Raw genomic sequence first — 21,309 nt, forward strand, 5'->3', positions numbered from 1 at the left:
AACTCTGACACAGCGTCCTTGGCAACCACAACTGCTTAAGTGAGGATAGAAAGGAGATGCTTAGAGCTTAATTTTTTCTCTTTTTTTATGTCTTAGGTAGCATCTTATCAGAAAGAGTTGCACTAGGAGTTTGGGATAAATGGCTGGGATGCTGCCAAGAAAACCTATCTTGGATAGAACCCTTTGGATAGGCTGTGACAGGGCAGGGGCAGAAGACGTGGGTCCTTCCCACACTTAAAAGAAATCGTCTCACTATTTTTGTGGGGGTAAAATTCTTTCTACACTCACAACCAGCAGATATCAGGCCAGGATAGAATACCTCAAGGAGATAAAGCTCTTAGCTTCTGGAAGAGCCAGATATGAGCTAAGTCTGAGAAAATAGAAATCAAGAGACCAGCAAGGGGAGGGTTAATACAAGAACAAACGCCGGGACACCTGAGAAGATGCTCACCTGGAGAGTGCTGGTCTAGGAGACGGCCCCCGAGCTCAACTTCTGATCTTTCTTTGTATACCCTACACTCCATCCACACTGAACCATTTATGGCTTCCCAAAGTCATCTTCATCTCTTTTTACACAATGTGTTTCCTTTCCCATGCTTGCCTCTCCTCTGGTCACCTGGAAAACACCTCCTTATCCCATAAAAATCTAAGCCACTGTCCTCCTTAAACTCCACCCTCTCTCCCACCGCTCTATCCCCTGCATATAATTCTATTTTAACATTCAGCATGTCACATCTCAACGATGTGTTTGCACGAGTTTCCTTTATGAGATTGGGAGCATCTGAGGCTAGGGTCTATGTTTATCTCAGCCTTTATCTTACTATTAGGGCCTGACCCACAGGAAGTGTGTGTCAGTACTCGTTTGTCAAGTGAGTGGAAGAAATGGTCGATGATCCAACCCAGATTACACAGACTGATGAAATTCAATAATTGCAATACAGATTATGTATTGTATAGAGGTACTACTATTATGGCCTTCCTTGGTTTGGCATTAGCATGCCTTGGGTATAGAATGTAACTGTTAGCTAATGTTGATACAATATGGTAGTAATATACATTTATATGATGCTTATTGTAATGCAGGCATCATTCTAAATTCTTATATATATTAAACCATTTAACTTTCACAACAATCCAATGTGGTATTATAACTATTATTATTATTATTATATAATTATGATAGCTATTATTACTATTCTCATTTTGCATCTGGGAAAGGTGAGGCACAGAGAGCTTAAATAAATTACCCGTGGCCACACCACTAAGAAGGTACAAATCTGGCAATCTAACCCAGGCAGCTTGGCTCCAGACTCTGTGCCCTTGACTACTATGCTAGGCTTTGCAAAAATTACAACAGAAGTTATATTTTGTATTCCAAATTTGCACTGGATAATTTCAACCTTCCTTGATATTTCATATGATGCTAGTGATTATCTCACTAATAAGTCTAAATATTCAAGGAATAATGCCAGTTCTAACTGGAATTAGTATTTTGCATCTACTTTCCATTTCTTTTGTAGGCATTGGTTACATTAGCATAGGGCTTAAAAGTAAATCAAACAAGAAGGGAACAAAGAAAGGTACAAAAGAATACGCCATTCCTTTCAAAGTCCTTTCTTCTTTTTCATTATGCTACGGACTGTATCTCTTTTATTGCATATACCTGACTGCATTAGGACTGCATTCTGCATTTGATTTATGCAGAACGCTCCAACAGTGCATAAATTAATGAGTCTTCAGGACACCATCAACAAAAATCACATCCCTTTTTCTAACTGTACATCCTAAGAAAAACTTCAAAAGACTGCAGTTAGGAAACACTCATGTAATTCCATTTGAGACACTGGTCCTTGTGCTGTAAAACATTGCAAAGCATGTATCTGTGGATTTATAGAGCCAATGAAGAATAACATTCTCTTATTGGATTGTTTGTCTCCCGTGGTTTCCCTCTGAAAGCAATAATTTTGAGATCGAGTTCCTCATATCCTAAGCATAGAAAAATCTACACATTTTGAAATGGTGCTTTCACTGTGTTCATGAGGGTGTTTTAAGAAAAGCAAAGAAAGGAAGGAACCATGCTTTCCAGGCAGATAAACAGATGAGCTCAACTAGAAGGAGGTGGTGCCTTTTGACTAACTGGCAACGCCAAGAGGCTGGGTGATTTATGATATGACCAACCCTGCCAAGGCGAGATTAAGGGGCACCCACCCGTAGAAGTCAGCTACACGGCAAATGAAATACCTTATTTGAGTAATGGCCATTTGGATAAAATTCTGGATTCTAGAGCAAGGGAATTATCAAGCTCTGGATTTCAGTCAATCTACATCTCAATATTTCACATAAACTGATGATATAATCGCCACATATATATTTCCTTTGGCACTTACTGTTATTTTAAAATCCCAGTTTGTGGTGCCAGCAACCTTTCTTAGATTCAAGGATGTGAGTGCAAAGCAGTTACTTTTCATTAGTTTAATCCTACATGAAATTTTAAGGTTTTCATGCTTTTCAAAGGGGCACAGTCATCAAAATTACGAACAAAATATCATTATGAACAGTAATTAATATGCTTTTAAATATTGTGTTATTAGATACACATTCATGCAAAGAGCTACTTAAAAATTCTGAAGATGAACATATCCACTTAAATGTTGGACCACTGCCCAGTTTAACTAATGAACACAAAGTAAGGGATTTGCTTTATCCTCATGTTAGCCTTGAGCACAAGTCCCAACTGAGAATCATTCATTCATTTACTAACTGGTTCATTATACAAATACGCGTTGATTCTGTTTTGTGGCAGCACTGTTATTCTGGGCTCTGGGACAAAGTCCTAGCTCTCACAGAGCTTACAGTTTAGAAGGGAAGACAAAGAGTGAGTTCAGTTCAGTTCGGTCGCTCAGTCATGTCCAAATTTTTGCAACCCCATGGACTGCAGCACGCCAGGCTTCCCTGTCAATCACCAACTCCTGAAGTTTGCTCAAGCTCATGTCCATCAAGTCAATGATGCCATCCAATCATCTCATCCTCTGTCATCCCCTTCTCCTGGCTTCAATCTTTCCCAGAATCAGGGTCTTTTCCATTGAGTCAGTTCTTTCCATCAGGTGGCCAAAGTATTGGAGTTTCAGCTTCAACTTCAGTGTTTCCAATGAATATTCAGGGTTGATTTCCTTTAGGATGGACTGGTTGGATCTCCTTGCAGTCCAAGGGAGTCTCAAGTGTCTTCTCCAACACCACAGTTCAAATGCATCAATTTTTCGGCACTCAGCCTTCTTTATAGTCCAACACTCACATCCATACATGACTATTGGAAAAACCATAGCTTTGACTATGTGGACCTTTGTTGGCAAAGTAATCTCTCTGCTTTTTAATATGCTATCTAGGTTGCTTATAGCTTTTCTTCCAAGAAGCAAGCATCTTTTAATTTCGTGGCTGCAGTCACCATCTGCAGTGATTTTGGAGCCCCCCAAAATAAAGTCTGTCATTGTTTCCTTTGTTTCCCCATCTATTTGCCATGAAGTGATGGGACCAGATGCCATGATCTTAGTTTTCTGAATGCTGAATTTTAAGCTAGTTCTTTCACTCCCTCTTTCATGTTCATCAAGATGCTCTTTAGTTCCTTTTCACTTTCTGTCATAAGATTTGTATCATCTGCATATTTCAGGTTATTGATATTTCTCCCGGCAATCTTGATTCCAGCTTCTGCTTCATCCAGCCCAGCATTTCACATGATGTACTCTGCATATAAGTTAAATAAGCAGGGTGGCAATATACAGCCTTGATGTACTCCTTTCCCAATTTGGAAACAGTCCATTGTTCTATGTCCAGTTCTAACTGTTGCTTCTTGACCTACAGATTTCTCAGGAGGCGGGTAAGGTGGTCTGGTATTCCCATCTTTTGAAGAATTTTCCACAGTTTTTTGTGATTCACACAGTCAAAGGCGTTAGAGTAATCAATGAAGCAGACGTAGATGTTCTTCTGGTATTCTCTTACTTTATCTATGATCCAATGGATGTTGGCAATTTGATCTCTGGTTCCTCTGCCTTTTCTAAACCCAGCTTGGACATCTAGAAACTCTCAGTTCACGTACTGTTGAAGTCTCACTTGGAGAGTTTTGAGCATTACTTTGCTAGTGTGTGAGATGAGCGCAATTGTGTGGTAGTTTGAACATTCTTTGACAATGTCTTTCTTTGGGATTGGAATGAAAACTGACCTTTTCCAGCCCTGTGGCCACTGCTGAGTTTTCCAAATTTGCTGGCATATTGAGTGCGGCACTTTTATAGCATCATCTACCAGGATTTGAAATAGCTCAACTGGAATTCCATCACCTCCACTAGCTTTGTTTGTAGTGATGCTTCCTAAGGCCCACTTGACTTTGCATTCCAGGATGTCTGGCTCTATGTGAGTGATCACACCATGGTTATCTAGGTCATGAAGATCTTTTTTGTATAGTTCTCTTGTATATTCTTGCCACCTCTTCTTAATAGCTTCAGCTTCTGTTAGGTCCATACCATTTCTGTCCTTTATTGAGCCCATCTTTGCATGAAATGTTCCCTTGGTATCTCTAATTTTCTTGAAACCATCTCTATATTTCTTTGCATTGATCACTGAGGAAGGCTTTCTTATCTCTCCTTGCTATTCTTAGGAACTCTGCATTCAAATGGGAGTATCTTTCCTTTTCTTTTTTGCCTTTCACTTCTCTTCTTTTCTCACCTATTTATAAGGCCTCCTCAGAGAGCCATTTTGACTTTTTGCATTTCTTCTTCTTGGGACTGGTTTTGATTACTGCCTCCTGAACAATGTTATGAACCCCCTCCCATAGTTCTTCAGGCACTCTGTCTATTAAATCTAATTCCTTGAATGTACTCGTCACTTCCACTGTATAATCCTAAGGGATTTGACTTAGGTCATAATGAATGGCCTAGTGGTTTTCCCCACTTTCTTCAATTTAAGTCTGAATTTGCAATAAGGAGTTCATGATCTGAGCCACAGTCAGTTCCTGGTCTTGTTTTTTGCTGACTGTATAGAGCTTCTCCATCTTTGACTGGAAAGAACATAATTAGTCTGATTTTGGTATTGACCATCTGGTGATGTCCATGTGTAGAGTTGGTCTCTTGTTTTGTTGGAAGAGTGTTTGCATGACCAGTGTATTCTCTTGGCAAAATTCTGTTAGCTTTTGCCCTGCTTCATTCTGTACTCCAAGGCCAAGCTTGCCTCTGTTATTCCAGGTATTTCTTGACTTCCTACTTTTGCATTCCAGCCCCCTATGAGGAAAAGAATATCTTTTGGGGGTGTTATTTCTAGAAGGTCTTGCAGGTTCATAGAACCATTCAGCTTCAGCTTCTTAGGCATTGGGGGTTGGGACACAGACTTGGATTACTGTGATATTGAATGTTTTGCTTTGGAAAGGAACAGAGATCATTCTGTCATTTTGAGATTGCACTCAAGTACTGCATTTCAGACTCTTTTTGGCTATGACAGCTACTCCATTTCTTCTAAGGGATTCTTGTCCACAGTAGCAGATATAATGGTCATATGAATTAAATTTGCCTGTTTCAGAAATAGTTAAGCTAAGAAAATAAATATATTCTATTATAGCAGGTAGAAGACTTACTACTCAAAGTGTAGTCTAGGGACCAGCAGCATCGGCATCACCCAGGAGCTTGTTGGAAGTGTAGCATCTCAAGCCCCATCTCACACCTGCTCAACCAGAATCTTCCATTTAAGTTCTTTAGGTTTGTTCAGTATCTTGAAGGTGAAGAAGTGTTGGTGTTGGACAGTCACTTCCCATACTGGGTGCGTATGTGAGAACGACCTGATGAGAGTTTGGATTTAAGTCATCTGGAGCAGGTTCCAGGTGGTTGGGTGTTTTACAGTTCTCCCAGGAGATTCTTATGTGTGGTTAGTTGAGGACCACTGAAGTAGTTTGTATTCTGGGTGCAAAGATAAGCCCCTGAGGACTGGGATTTGTGAGTCATGTGACCTGATTACATAAAGAAGGAATTCTTGACATCACAATAATGGCTGAGCTGTTATCTTTCGCCTCTGTGTCTGACATAATGACACCCACTCTGCAAGGCAGTGACCAGAACATGATGCAGCCACCGCATTGAGCTCCAAGGTCAAACCTCATCCACTTTGCTGGTTCACAGGCAGCAGATAACTCCATCTGAGGAGAGGCAACCACAAGGACATCCACATTCAAGCCAAGATCAGAGTCAGATGCACACTGTCTCTCATTACATACCTGGGGACCTTTACTTCCCAGATTTCCTTTTTCTCCTTTCATACCAGCTTCTCCTCTTGGACCCTACGTATGGAGAATTAAAGTGTTATTTTCTCCCCAAAAGAGAACATCAGAATATTAACTTGAATGTTAAAAATGGAAATGCTAAGTCGGTAACATGGACAGAAATTAAAAAGAGAACTCCATTCATGCCTTTGGTTCTCTTTGGTTTGGTCGACTTCTCCTTCTCTCCAAGGCATAAGGGTCCAGTCTAGTGCTTAAATGGCTTGGCATTTGCAGTCAAAATGAAGAAACACTGAACAGCTAAATTTTCCAGTATTGCTTCCTAATTATTCTAAAGGATCTTTGTACTAAAATTCATGTATCTGTTACTTTAAAAGTAATTTTTACCTATGTAAATCTGAAACTGGAATAATTAAGTGGATTTTCTATTTAATAACCACACTAAAGATTGGTCATAAATAAGACATAGCACATTGTAAGACAAAATTTAGATAATTGTACATCTGGAGTATTATGTTTTCTATTAATTTTGTATTCCATATGTTATGCAGAGAAACCTTCATACTGTGTTTGGCTTTTGCATCTCATTTTAAATTATGTCATAAAAAAGCAAGAGCCTATAAAATGGATGAATAGATGTAGTATTACTTGTTTAGCGTGAAGTAAAGCCAGCCAATCTATTGAAACGCTTCCCTACAATCCCAGTGGCATATATTTCTCACTTGAAGGTAAGAAAAGTGAACATTCCTCAGTTGCCAAGAAAGACAAACAAAAGCAATCAAACTAGAAAGTAATAAGAGGTCCAAAGGGCAGACTGTTTACTGCTCTGAAATCTTGGTAAAATGTGGATTAACTTTCTCCTCTGATGTTTATGGATATTTTGCCCAACTTCCATGCAGCAAGCTGCCAACATATAAAAGTTACTTCCTTTTTTTTTTAGCTACATAGATTACAACCTTGAAAAACTGCAGGATCATTGCTGTCCTGCATTTGCCAAAGAGCAAATTTACTTCTCAAGATTTCAAAAGTAAAAGTTTATAGAGAAAAAAACATATTCTTACTTTCTTATTCCTGACCTTTCTTCAGCATTTCTGAGGACTTCCCTTCCCTCCCCTCCCCATGATTGCTTTAGGCTACATTTTGCTCTTTTTGGCACACGTTTCCTTTCCCCTCATGTAAGCAGTGTTAAGAGCCAACCATTTGCTTGTTCTTTGCAAAGGAAAAAGTGTTTGAGGCAGCTCCCTAGAGAAGTGAGCTAGGAAGATGACTATACATCACCCCGACTGAAGACCTCAGCTCTATTCTTTGCTAGGGTAGAGCCAATTTTTCTACATTACAGGCATCCAGATACATAGCTCAATTGACCAAAAATCCCAGTTTTGAGGCCCAGCATTTTATTTGGCTCAAGATCTCCCTAGGATACACCAGTCAGCCTGGACCATTGTATAGGGACCACTGCCCAGAGTTCATTCCCTTTTCACCTCCTGACTGGGACAGAACCCTTTATAAACATTGCAAGTTCACATATATCACTAACATGTACAAGCACTGTACAAGTCAAGACTGTGTCGCTTCCATACTTCGTTACTCTGAAAACACTTGAAACATCTGTACTTTTGCAAGAAGGTTGTATTCTATCAAGGGTTCAGATTCCTCTTTCTGTTCTCATAGCCTGGTTAGTCTTGTTACGTACCTGAGGACCCTTAAGTCCCAGTGACCCTGCAAGTCCATCTGGACCTGGGATGCCCGGTTTCCCCTATGGGGAGGGAGAATCAAACTGTTAACAGTATTTTCTCAGAAACTTTGTCTCCTTTATGTGCAAGTTTCAAAATATTTTTGCAATCATGATGACAATGCAGAATATTTGAAAAATAAATGTAAATATAAGAAGGCAAACAAAAATTTTCTATAATCTGAAGTAGAGATAACCATAGCTTAATATGTTGGTGTATTTACTTTCATTCTTCATACACCACATGCATATGTGCATGCACACATGTGTACACACACACACACACACACTCCCTTCTTTGCCTGTAACACTGGTTATACACTATATCAAACTTGGGTGTTGAACTATAGAAACTCACAATTTATTTCACATTTTCTTAAAAGATCTTCATGCATCTATCTTACATTATGTTTATATTCAAATATTACATTATATTTATATTCAAATATTTAAATAAGGATCAAAAGTTGATCATTCCCTTCACATTGCTTTTGAACTCTGCCACAGATAAGAATTCCAAATAAGATTAAAAAGTTTAACTTAGATAGTTGGATAGCCTATATTTATGTCTCAGTTGTTACACAGTTAGATGAGATTAACTGTCCCTCACTGATACATTTTCCTAGAACTAATAAAGAGGAAATTCCTCAACACTTTCTTTCCCCAATCTCATCTCATTCACTTCATACGATTTTTTTTATTTGCTATCCATTTTGTTGCAATCTAACCTTGAAAAGCGTGTGTTTGTGTGTGTGTGTGTGTGTGTGTGTGTGTGTGTGTAGCATCTGTGGATAGTAAATTCTTAGTCTTTATCTATCTGGAAATGTCATAATCACTCATAGTATAGCTAGGTATAAAATTGTATGTTGTTTTTCTTCTGCACTTGCAAAACATTACTTTGTTGTTTTTGGCAAGTATTATTGTTGAGCAGAAACCTATTGCAATTCTAATTGGTTATTCCTTTCATGGGTAAAAATGTTTTTTCTCTCTGGTGGTGTTTAAGATGTTTCCTTAACATGCTGGAGTTTTACCATGATGTGATTGTGAATGGATTTATTATTTATCCTTATTGCATCTTCAATCTGAGGATGTGTGCTTCCTCAATTTTGTAAAATTCTAAATCAGTGCTCTTTTATAAATACTGTAAGTTCATGTATAATATATCACCACCATGTACAAAGGGGGCATGATATGACAGATGGCATGATTAACTTTTGAACAAAACATTCAGATTATCCAATTTGTACTAAGGTTTTATTGTACTCTCTTGGTTAAAAAGGGGTTTATGCAAATTATGAATAAGGTTTCAGAGTTAACTGAACAAAAATTTGAAAGAAAGGGGTGTGTGTGTGTGTGTGTGTGTGTGTGTGTGTGTTGCATCTGTGGATAGTAAATTCTTGGTCTTTGTCTATCTGGAAAAGTCATAGTACACTCATAGTACAGCTAGGTATAAAATTGTAGGTTATTTTTCTGAAAACAACCTGAATTACTAGAGTTTGTATTTGAAATCAAACAAAGTTAAATTTAATACTAATTGGGCCAAGCATTGTTTCTGATCTTTAATATTTAGAGTTTTTTTTTAATCAAAGTGCCCATATTTAATTTTCTTTAAAGATTTGAGTTCTTTAAGTTATAGCTTAAAAGTTTTCCCAAATTTGATTCTATAACCAATATTATCAAAAACCAAAATAAATTTAGACTTTCCAAAGGCTTTATTCAGGCTCCTTGACTGGACACACATTGTTTATCATTTGCAGTTTAGAAAATAAAAAAAATAAAAAAAGATCTCTGTACCTGTGGGCCTGTATGTCCCCTCTGGCCATGAGCTGCCTACAGTAGGGAAAAAAGTAGATATCATTAACCCTGAAAAATTCTTTTTAAAGTTTAACTTAAATTAATAACAGACCCCTTGGGGCATTGACATTAAAACAAAAAGTTACCACATATTGCTTTAAATTACCCACTGCACCATGAAAGCAAAATATTGCCAACTCTGAATTTCTATCCTAGGGCAATAGATGAATAAAACCTAAACAATGTAAACTATACATACTGGTTGGAACAAATTGTGGTCAGTAATTCATCTTCTACTAAATTACTGCTAGAAGTTACCATAAGCACCACAATTGGCTGACTTGAATTGTATTTCTTTTCATTTTTCCAAAGTGCTACCAAGTAAGCCAGAAATTAAGTGTAGAAATGGCCAAATGGCAGGATGCCAGAGGAAACACTAGGAGAATTCATTAACATTATTATAGATTGATTTCAGAAGCTAATGATAGAAAAACTAATTTTAGCCCTCTTCCCCTTCAAGAAGTCAGACAAGCTTACCTGTCAAAAATGAAAAATCAACTTAAGCATTCAAGATTACTCAATTCAGTATATTAACAAAATACTTGATCAAAAAAAGTGGCTAGACTAAATGGATTTTTCTTACAACTCTCATGTATAAAGTGAAAATCTGAGTATTTCTAGATCAATATTTCATAAATATGGGAAACAAGAGACTAAGACATTTTATTGTCTGACTCAGATTATAGCATGACTGATATCCAGGATTTGTAAAATTCAATGCATATTAGACATTTTTGTAATGGAAATTTATTTGAGATAGTCAAGTCAAATTTTTATGTGAGGTTGGTCTTGAAAATTTTAAATTCTTCTAATTATATTTCAGTCAAGATCTCTTGTTATTTAGGAAATAGACTATGTGTCTGGGGATATGATTAGAGGTCTATTTCTTTAACACCGAGTGATGAATGTCAAAATGTCCATATCAGAGGGATGAAAAGCAGTTTTTTCTACTCCTTTCCCACAAGGGTTTATCTTTTCTGGTTCAATTCACATCAGTTTCATTCAGAAAAATATCTATCCAACATCTACTATCCACAAAGTATATAGGATGGTAACCATAGGGTCATAAAGGTGACACAGTCCTTGACCTCAGAAGACAGTGGAGAGGAGATAAATGCTACAAATATTTACAATATATCAGATGCCATAAGAAAGGGGAAGACAGAAATATGGGTTTCTTCCAATTGAAAAATGACTTTATAGACATTTTTCCAAAGAAGAAAAACAGATGGCCAACAGCCACATGAAAAGATGCCCAACATCACTAATTACTAGAGAAGTGCAAATTAAAATTACCATGAGGTACACTTCACACTGTTGGATCATAGAAAAAGCAAGGGAATTCCAGAAAAACATCTACTTCTGCTTTATTGACTCTGCTGCAGCCTTTGTGTGGATCACAACAAACGGTTGAAAATTCTTAAACAGATGGAAATACCAGAGCATCTTACCTGCCTCCTGAGAAATCTGTATGCAGGTCAAGAAGTAACACTTAGAACTGGACATGGAACAATGGACTGGTTTAAAATCAGGGAAAGAATATGTCAAGGCTATATATTGTCACTCTGCTTATTTAACTTCTATGCAGAGAACATCATGGGAAATACTGGGCTGGATTAAGCACAAGCTGGAATCAAGAATGCTGGGAGAAATATCAATAACCTAAGACACACAGATTATACCACCCTTATGACAGAAAGTGAAGAGGAACTAGTGTCTTAATGAAGGTGAAAGAGGAGAGTGAAAGAGCTGGCTTAAAACTCAACATTCAAAAAGCTAAGATCATGATATCCAGTTATATCACTTCATGGCAAATAGTTGAGCAAACTATGGAAACAATGACAGACTTTATTTTGGGGGCTCCAAAATCACTGCAGATGGTGACTGCAGCCATGAAGTTAAAAGATGATTGCTCCTTGGAAGAAAAGTTATGACCACCCTAGACAGTGTATTAAAAAGCAGAGACATTACTTTGTTGACAAAAGTCCATGTAGTCAAAGCTATGGTTTTTCCAGTAGTCATGTATGGATGTGAGAGTTGGACCATAAAGAAGGCTGAATGCCAAAGAATTGATGCTTCTGAACTATGGTGTTGGATAAGACTCTTCAGAGTCCCTTGGACTGCAAAGAGATCAAACAAGTCAACCCTGGAGGAAATAAATCCTGAATATTCATTAGAAGGATTGATGCTGGAGCTTTGGCCACCTGATGGGAAGAGCCGATTCATTGGAAAAGACCCTGATGCTGGGAAGACTGAAAGCAAGAGGAGAAGGGGACAGCAGAGGATGAGATGGTTGGATGGCATCACTGACTCAATGGACATGAGTTTGAGTAAGCTCTGAGGGATGGGGAAGGACAGGGAAGTCTGGTGGGCTGCAGTCCACGGGGTTGCAGAGTCAGACACGACTGAGCGACTGAACAACCACCACTTCACACCAGTCAGAATGGCCATCATTAAAAAATCTACAAATAACAAATGCTGTGGAGGGAGACTGTGGAGAAAGGCTGTGGAGAATAGGAAACCCTCCTACACTGTAAGTGGCAATATAAATTGATGCAGCTACTATGGAGAACAATGCAGAGGTTCCTCAAAAAACTAAAAATCAAGTTGCCAGATGATCCAGCAATCCCATTCCTGGGCATATATTTAGACAAAACTATAAATTCAAAAGCATATGTATCCCAATGTTCACTGTAGCACTATTGATAATAGCCAAGACATGGAAGTGACCTGAATGCCTATTGACAGATGCACAGAGAAAGATGTGGTACATACATACAGTGGAATATTAGGCATAAAAAAGAATGAAATAATGCCATTTGTAGCAACATGGATGGACTAGAGATTATCATACTAAGTGAGGTAAGTCAGAAAAAGAAAGACAAATACCATACGACATCATTTATGTATGGAATCTAAAATTGGGGACAAATGAAGATATCTAGGAAACCAACAGACTCACAGACATAGAGAACAGATTCGTGATTGCCAAGGGGGAAGGCATATGGGGGAGTGATGGGCTGGGAGTTTGGGATTAACAGATGCAAACTATTATATATAGAATGGGTAGAGAATAAGATCCTATTTTATAGCACAGGGAACTGTATTCAATATCCTGTAATAAAGCATAATGGACAGGAATATGAAAAGGAATATATATATACACACACATATACATATAACTGAATCACTTTGCTATACAGCAGAAATTAATACAACTAACTGTATTTCAACAAAGTAAAGTAAAACCTCTAAAAAGTAAAATAGTTGGCCAACATCTGTCATCATGTGTGGCTTGAAGTTGTCATTTTTGTTAATTCATTTTAAATTTCTTTTATTGTTTTTGGCAAGTTGCATAGAAGTGTAGTAGTATAAAAAAAAATCCCTTGACTTTACTATCTTTAGGTGGAATTCTAATTTTACTCCTGAATGACACTGCTGAATCTATAATTCAAGAAGGGACCGTATTTCTCAGGAGTTGTGTGGTTTAGCTAATACATGGTGATATTGCCTTATCCTCCAGAGAGATTATAGCCTCTATAAAATAAGAAAAATACATCTCCCATGCCAGGATTTTTTGGACGATATTCTTTAAGTTCAAAATACTTTCCTGCGGTATGTAAACTGGCTACACCCTTTTAGAAAGTCAAATAAATAGCCAATGTACTTTTAAAAATCTTTAGATGCATTTTAAGGGCTTTCCCAATAATTAATTCTGCAGGTTTTAAACATAATCCCTGTTCTTATTTTTCTCTGTCTTACAAAGAAGAAAAGCATGTTCCAACATAAAAAATATTTTCCTGTTGTAGTATAATAGCTGGTTTTATGAGCTTCTGCTCAGAAAATACAATGCATAATAATGTAATGTGTTAAACTAGTTTTTATTTGTCTTCAAATTTAAAACGTTAAAATTATATTAGTTTCAGATGTACAACATAATGATTCCATATATGTATATATTGCAAGAAGACCATCATTCAGCTAATAAATCTAGTTAGCATCTATCACTACATGTAGTGGGTGGGGAGGGATGAAGGAAGTTGGAGAAGTCTGGATAACGAAATAAAGAATGGAAAGAAAATGTTGCACAATGAGAAGAGACATTGGGTTCTAGTTTAGAACCCAATGCAGGCATTTAAGTATATTTTATTAAAGTTATATTTTCTTAATGGATAAAGATTTTATTTTACAATGTCAATACTTTTCCAAGAAGTCAAACACAGAAACTCTTTTTAAAAATACTTACTGAAAAAAAAAACAACAAAGACCCCCCAAAGGTTTCATAAGCAAGTGACCTAGTTTTGCTCTCAGATATGTTTTTATAGACATATATTACATATAATCTCTTTAGGAGTATGGAGTGTCCTCAAAAACCTTAAATATAGAAATGCCATATCATCCAGAAATTCCACTTCTGTGTATTTATCCAGAGGAAAAAAAAACACGAACTCAAAAAGATACACCCACCATGTGTGTGTACATACACATATACACACAGTGGAATATTATTCAGTCATTAAAAAGAAGGAATCTTGCCACTTGGGACAACATGGATGGGCCTTGAAGGCACTAGTGTTAGTTGCTCAGTCGTGTCTGACTCTTTGCAACCCCATGGACTGTAGCCCACCAGGCTCCTCTCTCCATGGGATTCTCCAGGCAAGAATACTGGAGAGGGTAGCCATTGCCTTCTCCAGGGGACCTTCCTGACTCAGGGATCAAACTCAGGTCTCCTACATTGCAGGCAGATTCTTTACCATCTGAGCTACAGGGAAGTCCTGAAGGCATTACGTGAAGTTAAATAAACCAGAAAGAGACAAATATCCTATTATCTCACTTTTATGTGGAATCTTAACAAAACAAATAAACCAACCAACTAAACTCATAGATACACAGAACAGAGATGAGGAGTGCGGGGTGGTGTGAAATGAGTGGAGGGAATCAAAAGGCATAAACTTCCAGTTAGAAAATAAAGAAGTCATGGGATTTAATGTATAGCACGATAGGTCAGTTGGTAAAGAACCTGTCTGCAATGCAGGAGACCCAGTTCGATTCCTGGGTCGGGAAGATCCCCTGGAGAAGGGATAGGCTACCCACTCCAGTATTCTGGCCTGGAGAATTCCATGGGCTAGTCCACGGGGTTGCAAAGAGTTGGACACGACTGAGCGACTTTCGCTTCACTTCACTTCACATGGTAACTATAGTCAATAAGAGTATGTTGTTGTGTAGTTGCTCCACTGTGTCTGACTCTTTTGAGACCCCAAGGACTGTAGCCCACCAGGCTCCTCCATCCATGGGATTTCCCAGGCAAGGATACTGGAGTAGGTTGCCATTTCCTTCTCCAGGAGATCTCCCGGACCCAGGGATTGAAACTGCCTCTCCTGCATTGGCAGGCAGATTCTTTATTGTTGAGCCACTAGGGAAACTCAATAACACTATATTGTATGTAAAAGTTGCTAAGAGAGTAGAAGGGCTTCCCTGGTGGCTCAGCGGTAAAGAATCCGCCTGTCAGTGCAAGAGACACGGGTTTAATCCCTGGGTTAGGAAGACCCCCTGGAGAGGGAAACGGTAACCCTCTTTTGTATTTTTTTTTCTTCTTCAGTATTCTTGCCTAGGAAATCTCATGGACAGAGAAGTCTGGTGGGCTACAGTCCACGGGATCATAAAAGAACTGGACACAACATAGCACCTACACAACAGAGGAGATCGTAAAAAGTTTTCATCATAAGAAAAAAGGAATCCTAACTATGTGTGGTGATGGATGTCAGCTAGACTTACTAGCTGAATGGTGATCATCTTGTAATACATACATACATGGAATCACTATGTTGTACATCTGAAACTAATATAATGTTATCTATCAATTATATCTCAATAAAATTTGTATTTATAATACTTAAAAATTTAGCACAAATAAAAACTAGTTCAATATATTGCATTTATTGTGCATTCTGCTTTCTGAGGAGGAGTTCACAGAACCATATATTGTAATTCATCCAAGAAAATATTTTTATATATCTTGGAACACATTCTTCTTCTTTGCAAATCAGAGAAAATGGAAAGAAGAACAGAGGACTCGCATCAGGACTGACTTTTCTAAGCATAGTCATAGAATCTGGCAGAGGAATGGAGTCTTGGACCTAAAACCTCAGCTGGCCTAGTAAGCAGGCCAGACTGTGACTACTCTTCCCCTAGTTGGCTACCCTTTCGTTCTCCTTGCCCGGCACTTTCCTCCGATTTGGTCATTTCCCCTGCAGCCGGCACCGTCTGGCCTCAGCTTCAGGGCCCTTCCTGCATCCTTTGCCAGCTCCACCCTGAGTCAGTTTCCCCAGGGTAGCAAGTCCCGGGGAACCGCCCCGCCATCAGCCATTTCATCACCCCAGTTCAGGCTCCCCCAGAGCGGGCCACTTTGTCTATGTGAGTCCTTACTGTCTTCCTTCTGGAGCCGGGAGTTCCAGGGGGGCCTGGCCAGCCTTTTCTTCCCTGTCAAAGGAACAGACAGCAGTTTGACAATAATGACGCAGCACTGACATGCGCGCTCCTCAACACTGGCTTCTTGTGCTCCCGGGAGGGTGGATGGGGACTCACAGGTTAGACTTACCATCCCTGAGGGATGAGGCCTTGACCCACTGGTCACAAACCACACCTCTCTGCCGGTGTGATGTGGCCTCATCTGTTCATCACCACCGTCTAACTTGTGATTGGGCTATTAGAGTATTTCAACCAAACTGTCTCGATGTTGCCGCAGAATCATCCGTGTGATGGGATGGCTACCACTTGTGTGGATTTCTTTCTTGGGGCTTCCTGTTCTGTCTGGCTAGCCTGTGTAACAGCCTAACTAGCACCCTAATCTGAATAAAATCTCCCAATACACAAGTCCTCCCAAGGTAGGAAAAGGGGGCATAGAGTCTATAAGAAGACATACACTGGCCACTTAATATAAAAGGGCAGGTAACACTCTCTGGAGGTTTATGATGTAGCAGACTCTGTCACTGAATTCCCACATCCCTTTCCAAAGTAGGCTACTTGTCCAATTCTGAAGATGAGAAAACAGAGACTTGTAGAAAGTAGTTGAGGCCACAGAGTCGCTAAGGTACAGAGCCTGAAATGAAGGCTAGGCCTTTTCCCAAAGGGCTTTCTCTCAGGTGGAGTCACCAAAGAACTTCCTCACCATGAATCCAGTGACACACATTTTCCAGACAATTGTTTTCCTAAAATTCTGGAAAATAAGCTTACATGATCAGATTTAGATGTATGCTATCCCATAAGACTAATCTCAAGAGACTTGCCTTTAGAGTGTGGCTTGCAGATATCTACCAGATCTTATTTTCTCTCTGCTCCTTTTTGTAAAAACATCAGGTACCATGTGTAATATGATATCTTTTTAGGATATGTGTCCTCTGGATCCTGGGAAGGCCCACAGTTCTTTTGCTAGTGCTTTCTATCAGCTAGCCCTACATTTTAAATCAGAGGTTAGATCTTTGCATCAGATTCAGAAGAGAGAATGTGTCTTAAGTTCCAGCATAGCAAGTAAGAAGGAATAAAAAAATCTTTCTGCTTCTAAAACTAGATTTTCTGTATCAGGTATATTCACTCTGATTCCAAATTCTTTATACACATTTCATATTCTATCACTAAAACCCTGAGCCCACCATTGTCACATATTTACAAAGTTACTTCCAAAACCCCACAGTTACCTGTCTTCCAAGTTCTCCTTTCAAGCCTTTGGGTCCCTCTATGCTATTGTCAAATCCAGGAACTCCCTAAAAATAGAAAATAATAGGCTTTGAACATTTCTCCTAAAACTGTGATTGGTTGTAACATACCTGGTCACCCCCCCCAAAAAGTGACGAGAAGGTTAACCCATTTGAAAGCAGAAGTACACTATATTATAAATGGTTTATAAATGCCTTCTTTTCCTCCCAAGCTCTGCATTAGCAGGAGAGCACGGAGACCTAAGGCGAGTGTGTAGACCCAAGCGAGAGCCTGTGATGGAACACATGGCCGAGGAGGCAGGGGGGCATGAGTTGTGTTTAGGGAAACGCCTATCCTGGGTCTGGAGGTGTTTCCTTCTTGCTACTACCCTCTTTCTCTTAGCTTCTGACCTTCTTTCTTGGGGCCTCAGCAAGTTTATATTTGAGGGTTGGTAGATTTTACCCCTCATCCCCTGCCCTTGGGGAAGGCAAAGTTTTTTTTTTTCATTTGTTTGTTTTATTTTTATTGAAGTCCAGTTGGTTTCCAACAGTGTGATAGTTTCGGGGGTACAGCATTCAGTTATATATCACTTCATGGGAAATAGATGGGGAAACAGTGGAAGCAGTGTCAGACTTTATTTTTTTGGGCTCCAAAATCACTGCAGATGGTGACTGCAGCCATGAAATTAAAAGATACTTACTCCTTGGAAGGAAAGTTATGACCAACCTAGACAGCATATTAAAAAACAGAGACATTACTTTGTCCACAAAGGTCCATCTAGTCAAGGCTATGGTTTTTCCAGTGGTCATGTATGGATGTGAAGAAAGCTGAGCATCGAAGAATTGATGCTTTTGAACTGTGGTGTTGGAGAAGACTCCTGAGAGTCCCTTGGACTGCAAGGAGATCCAACCAGTCCATCCTAAAGGAGATCTGTCCTGAATGTTCATTGGAAGGACTGATGCTGAAGCTGAAACTCCAATACTTTGGCCACCTCATGGGAAGAGTTGACTCATTGGAAAAGACCCTGATGCTGGGAGGGATTGGGGGAAGGAGGAGAAAGGGAAGACAGAGGGTGAGATGGCTGGATGGCATCACCGACTCGATGGACATGAGTTTGAGCAAGCCCCGGGAGTTGGTGATGGACAGGGAAGTGTGGTGGACTGCAGTCCCTGGGGCAAAGAGTCGGACACGACTGAGTGACTGAACAGAACCTAACTCAACTGAGTGAGACTGAATGAACACTGATATTCACCACACTGATTCATCTCACAAGAATATACTTGAGTGAAAGAAGCTGGAAATGAAGAGTGTATCCTATATAATTCCTCTGAAAGATTCAATAATGGGTAAAACTAACTCATGGTCCTGAGACAGTGTGATTACCTTAGGGGGGCTGGTAGTGACTGAAGTACACATGAGGTGGTTTGGGGTTTGTTCTCTTGTCTGATGTTCTGTTTCTTTACTTGAGTGGTGAGTACACAGGGTATTTATAGTCACCAAGCTGTGCATTTATAATGTCTGTACTTCTCTGATGCATGTTACAGTTTAACAGGAAATTCAAGAGATCTAATGAATAGCATGGTGATTATAGACTGTGATACTGTATTATACACTTCCAAGTTGCTAAAAGACTAGGTTTTAAATGTTTTTACCACACAATAAAAGTGATAATTATGTATGTGTTAAAGGACTTAGCTAACACTAAGATGGTAATCCTAGTATATAAATATATCAAACTAACCTGTTGTACATCTTAAACGTATGCAGTGTTATATAGATATCACATTGTATACACAATTATATCTCAATTTATAAAGTTTTAATGGATGTTTAAAAAAACCTACAAAATCCTAATCCATTAAGGTTTTGAAGACTGATGTGTGGGTGATCAAAGTCCTAGAGTACTGATGTCCAATGGACTTGGCATATCCCCTAGGTTGGCATGCGTCCTGTTTGTTTTGGTGTAGGTTATGCCTACTCAACTGGGTTGCATCCCCATTAAAGCAGGTATTTCTGGGTTCTATGTTTTGCCTAATGTACTTTTAGCTGACTTGGACTCAAGGAAATGAAGCTAATATTCTCAATGGAGAAAGACTCTTGGAGAAGAGAAAAAAGAGATGGCTCCATTTCTTTCATCCTGTCCATATTTTGAGGTACCCTGAGGAAGATAATGGAATAGGGTGGAATTCCTTCATAGCTCGGAAACACAAGGGAGTTCTGAAAATGTTTTCTCAAAAATTACATATGCAAATAGTGGCAAGACTGTCTCACTGTACATACTTATCTTGTACATGACAAGTATCAGGCACAAGGGACTTGCTTTTAAAACTCTAAACAGATGTGCCCATGACGATTTTAATTCAGAACTGCTATGGCAGTACTTTAAAGTAGTGCTTCCCTTTCCCACCAGAAGCGCTGATGTGGAAATGAGCCCTGACGTGACACTAGTTTGCAGCCCCTTGGTCCAAGCACTTACTGGATCTCCACGCAAGCCCTTTGCTCCATGGTCCCCAGAAATTCCTCTCTCTCCTGGGATTCCCTAAAGTCAACACAAAGGAGAAGAAGGACAAGAATTTTAAGTGACATTAATAAAAACAAGGAGCTTATCTTCTCCCTGATTTGAATTATTAAATGTTTTCCTACTAAAGTTATTTTGTAGAAAAGAGGAACAACCAGTAGTTTCAGACACCATGTGAATAATTTAAAAGTGGCCACAAATATTTGCCACAGTGGTGAACTCTATGTTCCAGACAGATTCATTGTCTTGTCCATTTTTTTTTTATAACTACTGTATGCACCAGGTATTGGTTTTATCCTTCTTTTGATGAGGCAACTGAGATTCAGAGAGGTTATCCATATTTGGCTCCCTACCCCCGAGTTTGGGCGTGGTCAACACGTGGTCTACGTGTAAGATCTACCAGTGTCTCCATGAGAGTTCCAAGCCTAGGCCCCAAGGGGCCTCGAGAGAACTTGTGTGTTTCTATTTGCTCCCTTGTGCTTCAGCCACGGCCATAAAAGGTCTTGGTCAACGTGGCCCAGCAGCTCTCTGCTCCCAGAGAAGAATAGGAGCAAGTGAAACAAGGTCCCCAGCCAACCTAGAGACACATGAACCAAGGTCAGCCATGCACTGCCTAGATCAGCTGAACTTCCCAGACACATCAGAAATTAATGTTTCTTGTTGCGTGCAGCTGAGGTCTTCTGATTATCCTAAAACACTTTCATCCTAGCTGACAGATACACCTGGTGTAGCTGTCTTACTGTTAGTCACACCTTGAATTCCCAGTGCAGTTTCTACGTTGTCCCTTTATTGAATGCCTACCTGGGCTCCTTCATTGCCTTTCTCTCCTTTTGCTCCAGGAAGACCCCTGTCACCCTAAAACACAGAGAACAATAAACACAAATTCTCATTTCCTTAATGAGAACTAGCTCAGAGGGTTTTCATGATACAAAGAGAAGGTTCTACCTGTTCTCCATTTAACCCATCAATTCCACTTTCCCCAACTTCTCCCTGAAAAGACAGATGTGGTCAGAATACAGTGCATTGCATTTATGTGGAAAGAAGCCAGACACCAAATAAAAAGTCTAATTTTGGGTTCTATATACATGCTCTTTGCTGGGCTGGCCCTGGGTCACATTAAAGATTACTGAGTCATAGAGATTGTCAGCCAATAATAAACATTGCCTGCAATAAAAGGCATTAGTAAACAAAACAAAATGATCAACAACAAAAAGGAAGGTCAACAAAGCTTCATTTGTACAATCTACTGGTCAATCACCTCAA

General features: G+C 39.2%; 1 protein-coding gene across 1 annotated transcript in view; it reads right to left on the bottom strand.

The window, feature by feature from the left end:
• The window catches only part of LOC136173611 (collagen alpha-6(VI) chain-like), a 147,204-nt gene that overhangs the window by 49,379 nt on the left and 76,516 nt on the right, over positions 1-21,309 (bottom strand). The window contains exons 16-23 of the mRNA XM_065943303.1: positions 20,992-21,036; positions 20,848-20,901; positions 20,005-20,067; positions 17,531-17,596; positions 16,263-16,316; positions 9,777-9,812; positions 7,944-8,006; positions 6,248-6,310 (exon numbers count right to left, since the gene is read on the bottom strand). Coding sequence (XP_065799375.1) covers positions 6,248-6,310; positions 7,944-8,006; positions 9,777-9,812; positions 16,263-16,316; positions 17,531-17,596; positions 20,005-20,067; positions 20,848-20,901; positions 20,992-21,036 — 444 coding nt within the window. The remainder of the gene's footprint in view (positions 1-6,247; positions 6,311-7,943; positions 8,007-9,776; positions 9,813-16,262; positions 16,317-17,530; positions 17,597-20,004; positions 20,068-20,847; positions 20,902-20,991; positions 21,037-21,309) is intronic.

The sequence above is a fragment of the Muntiacus reevesi genome, chromosome 8, assembly GCF_963930625.1.
Source record: "Muntiacus reevesi chromosome 8, mMunRee1.1, whole genome shotgun sequence".
In the NCBI taxonomy this organism is placed as follows: domain Eukaryota; kingdom Metazoa; phylum Chordata; class Mammalia; order Artiodactyla; family Cervidae; genus Muntiacus; species Muntiacus reevesi.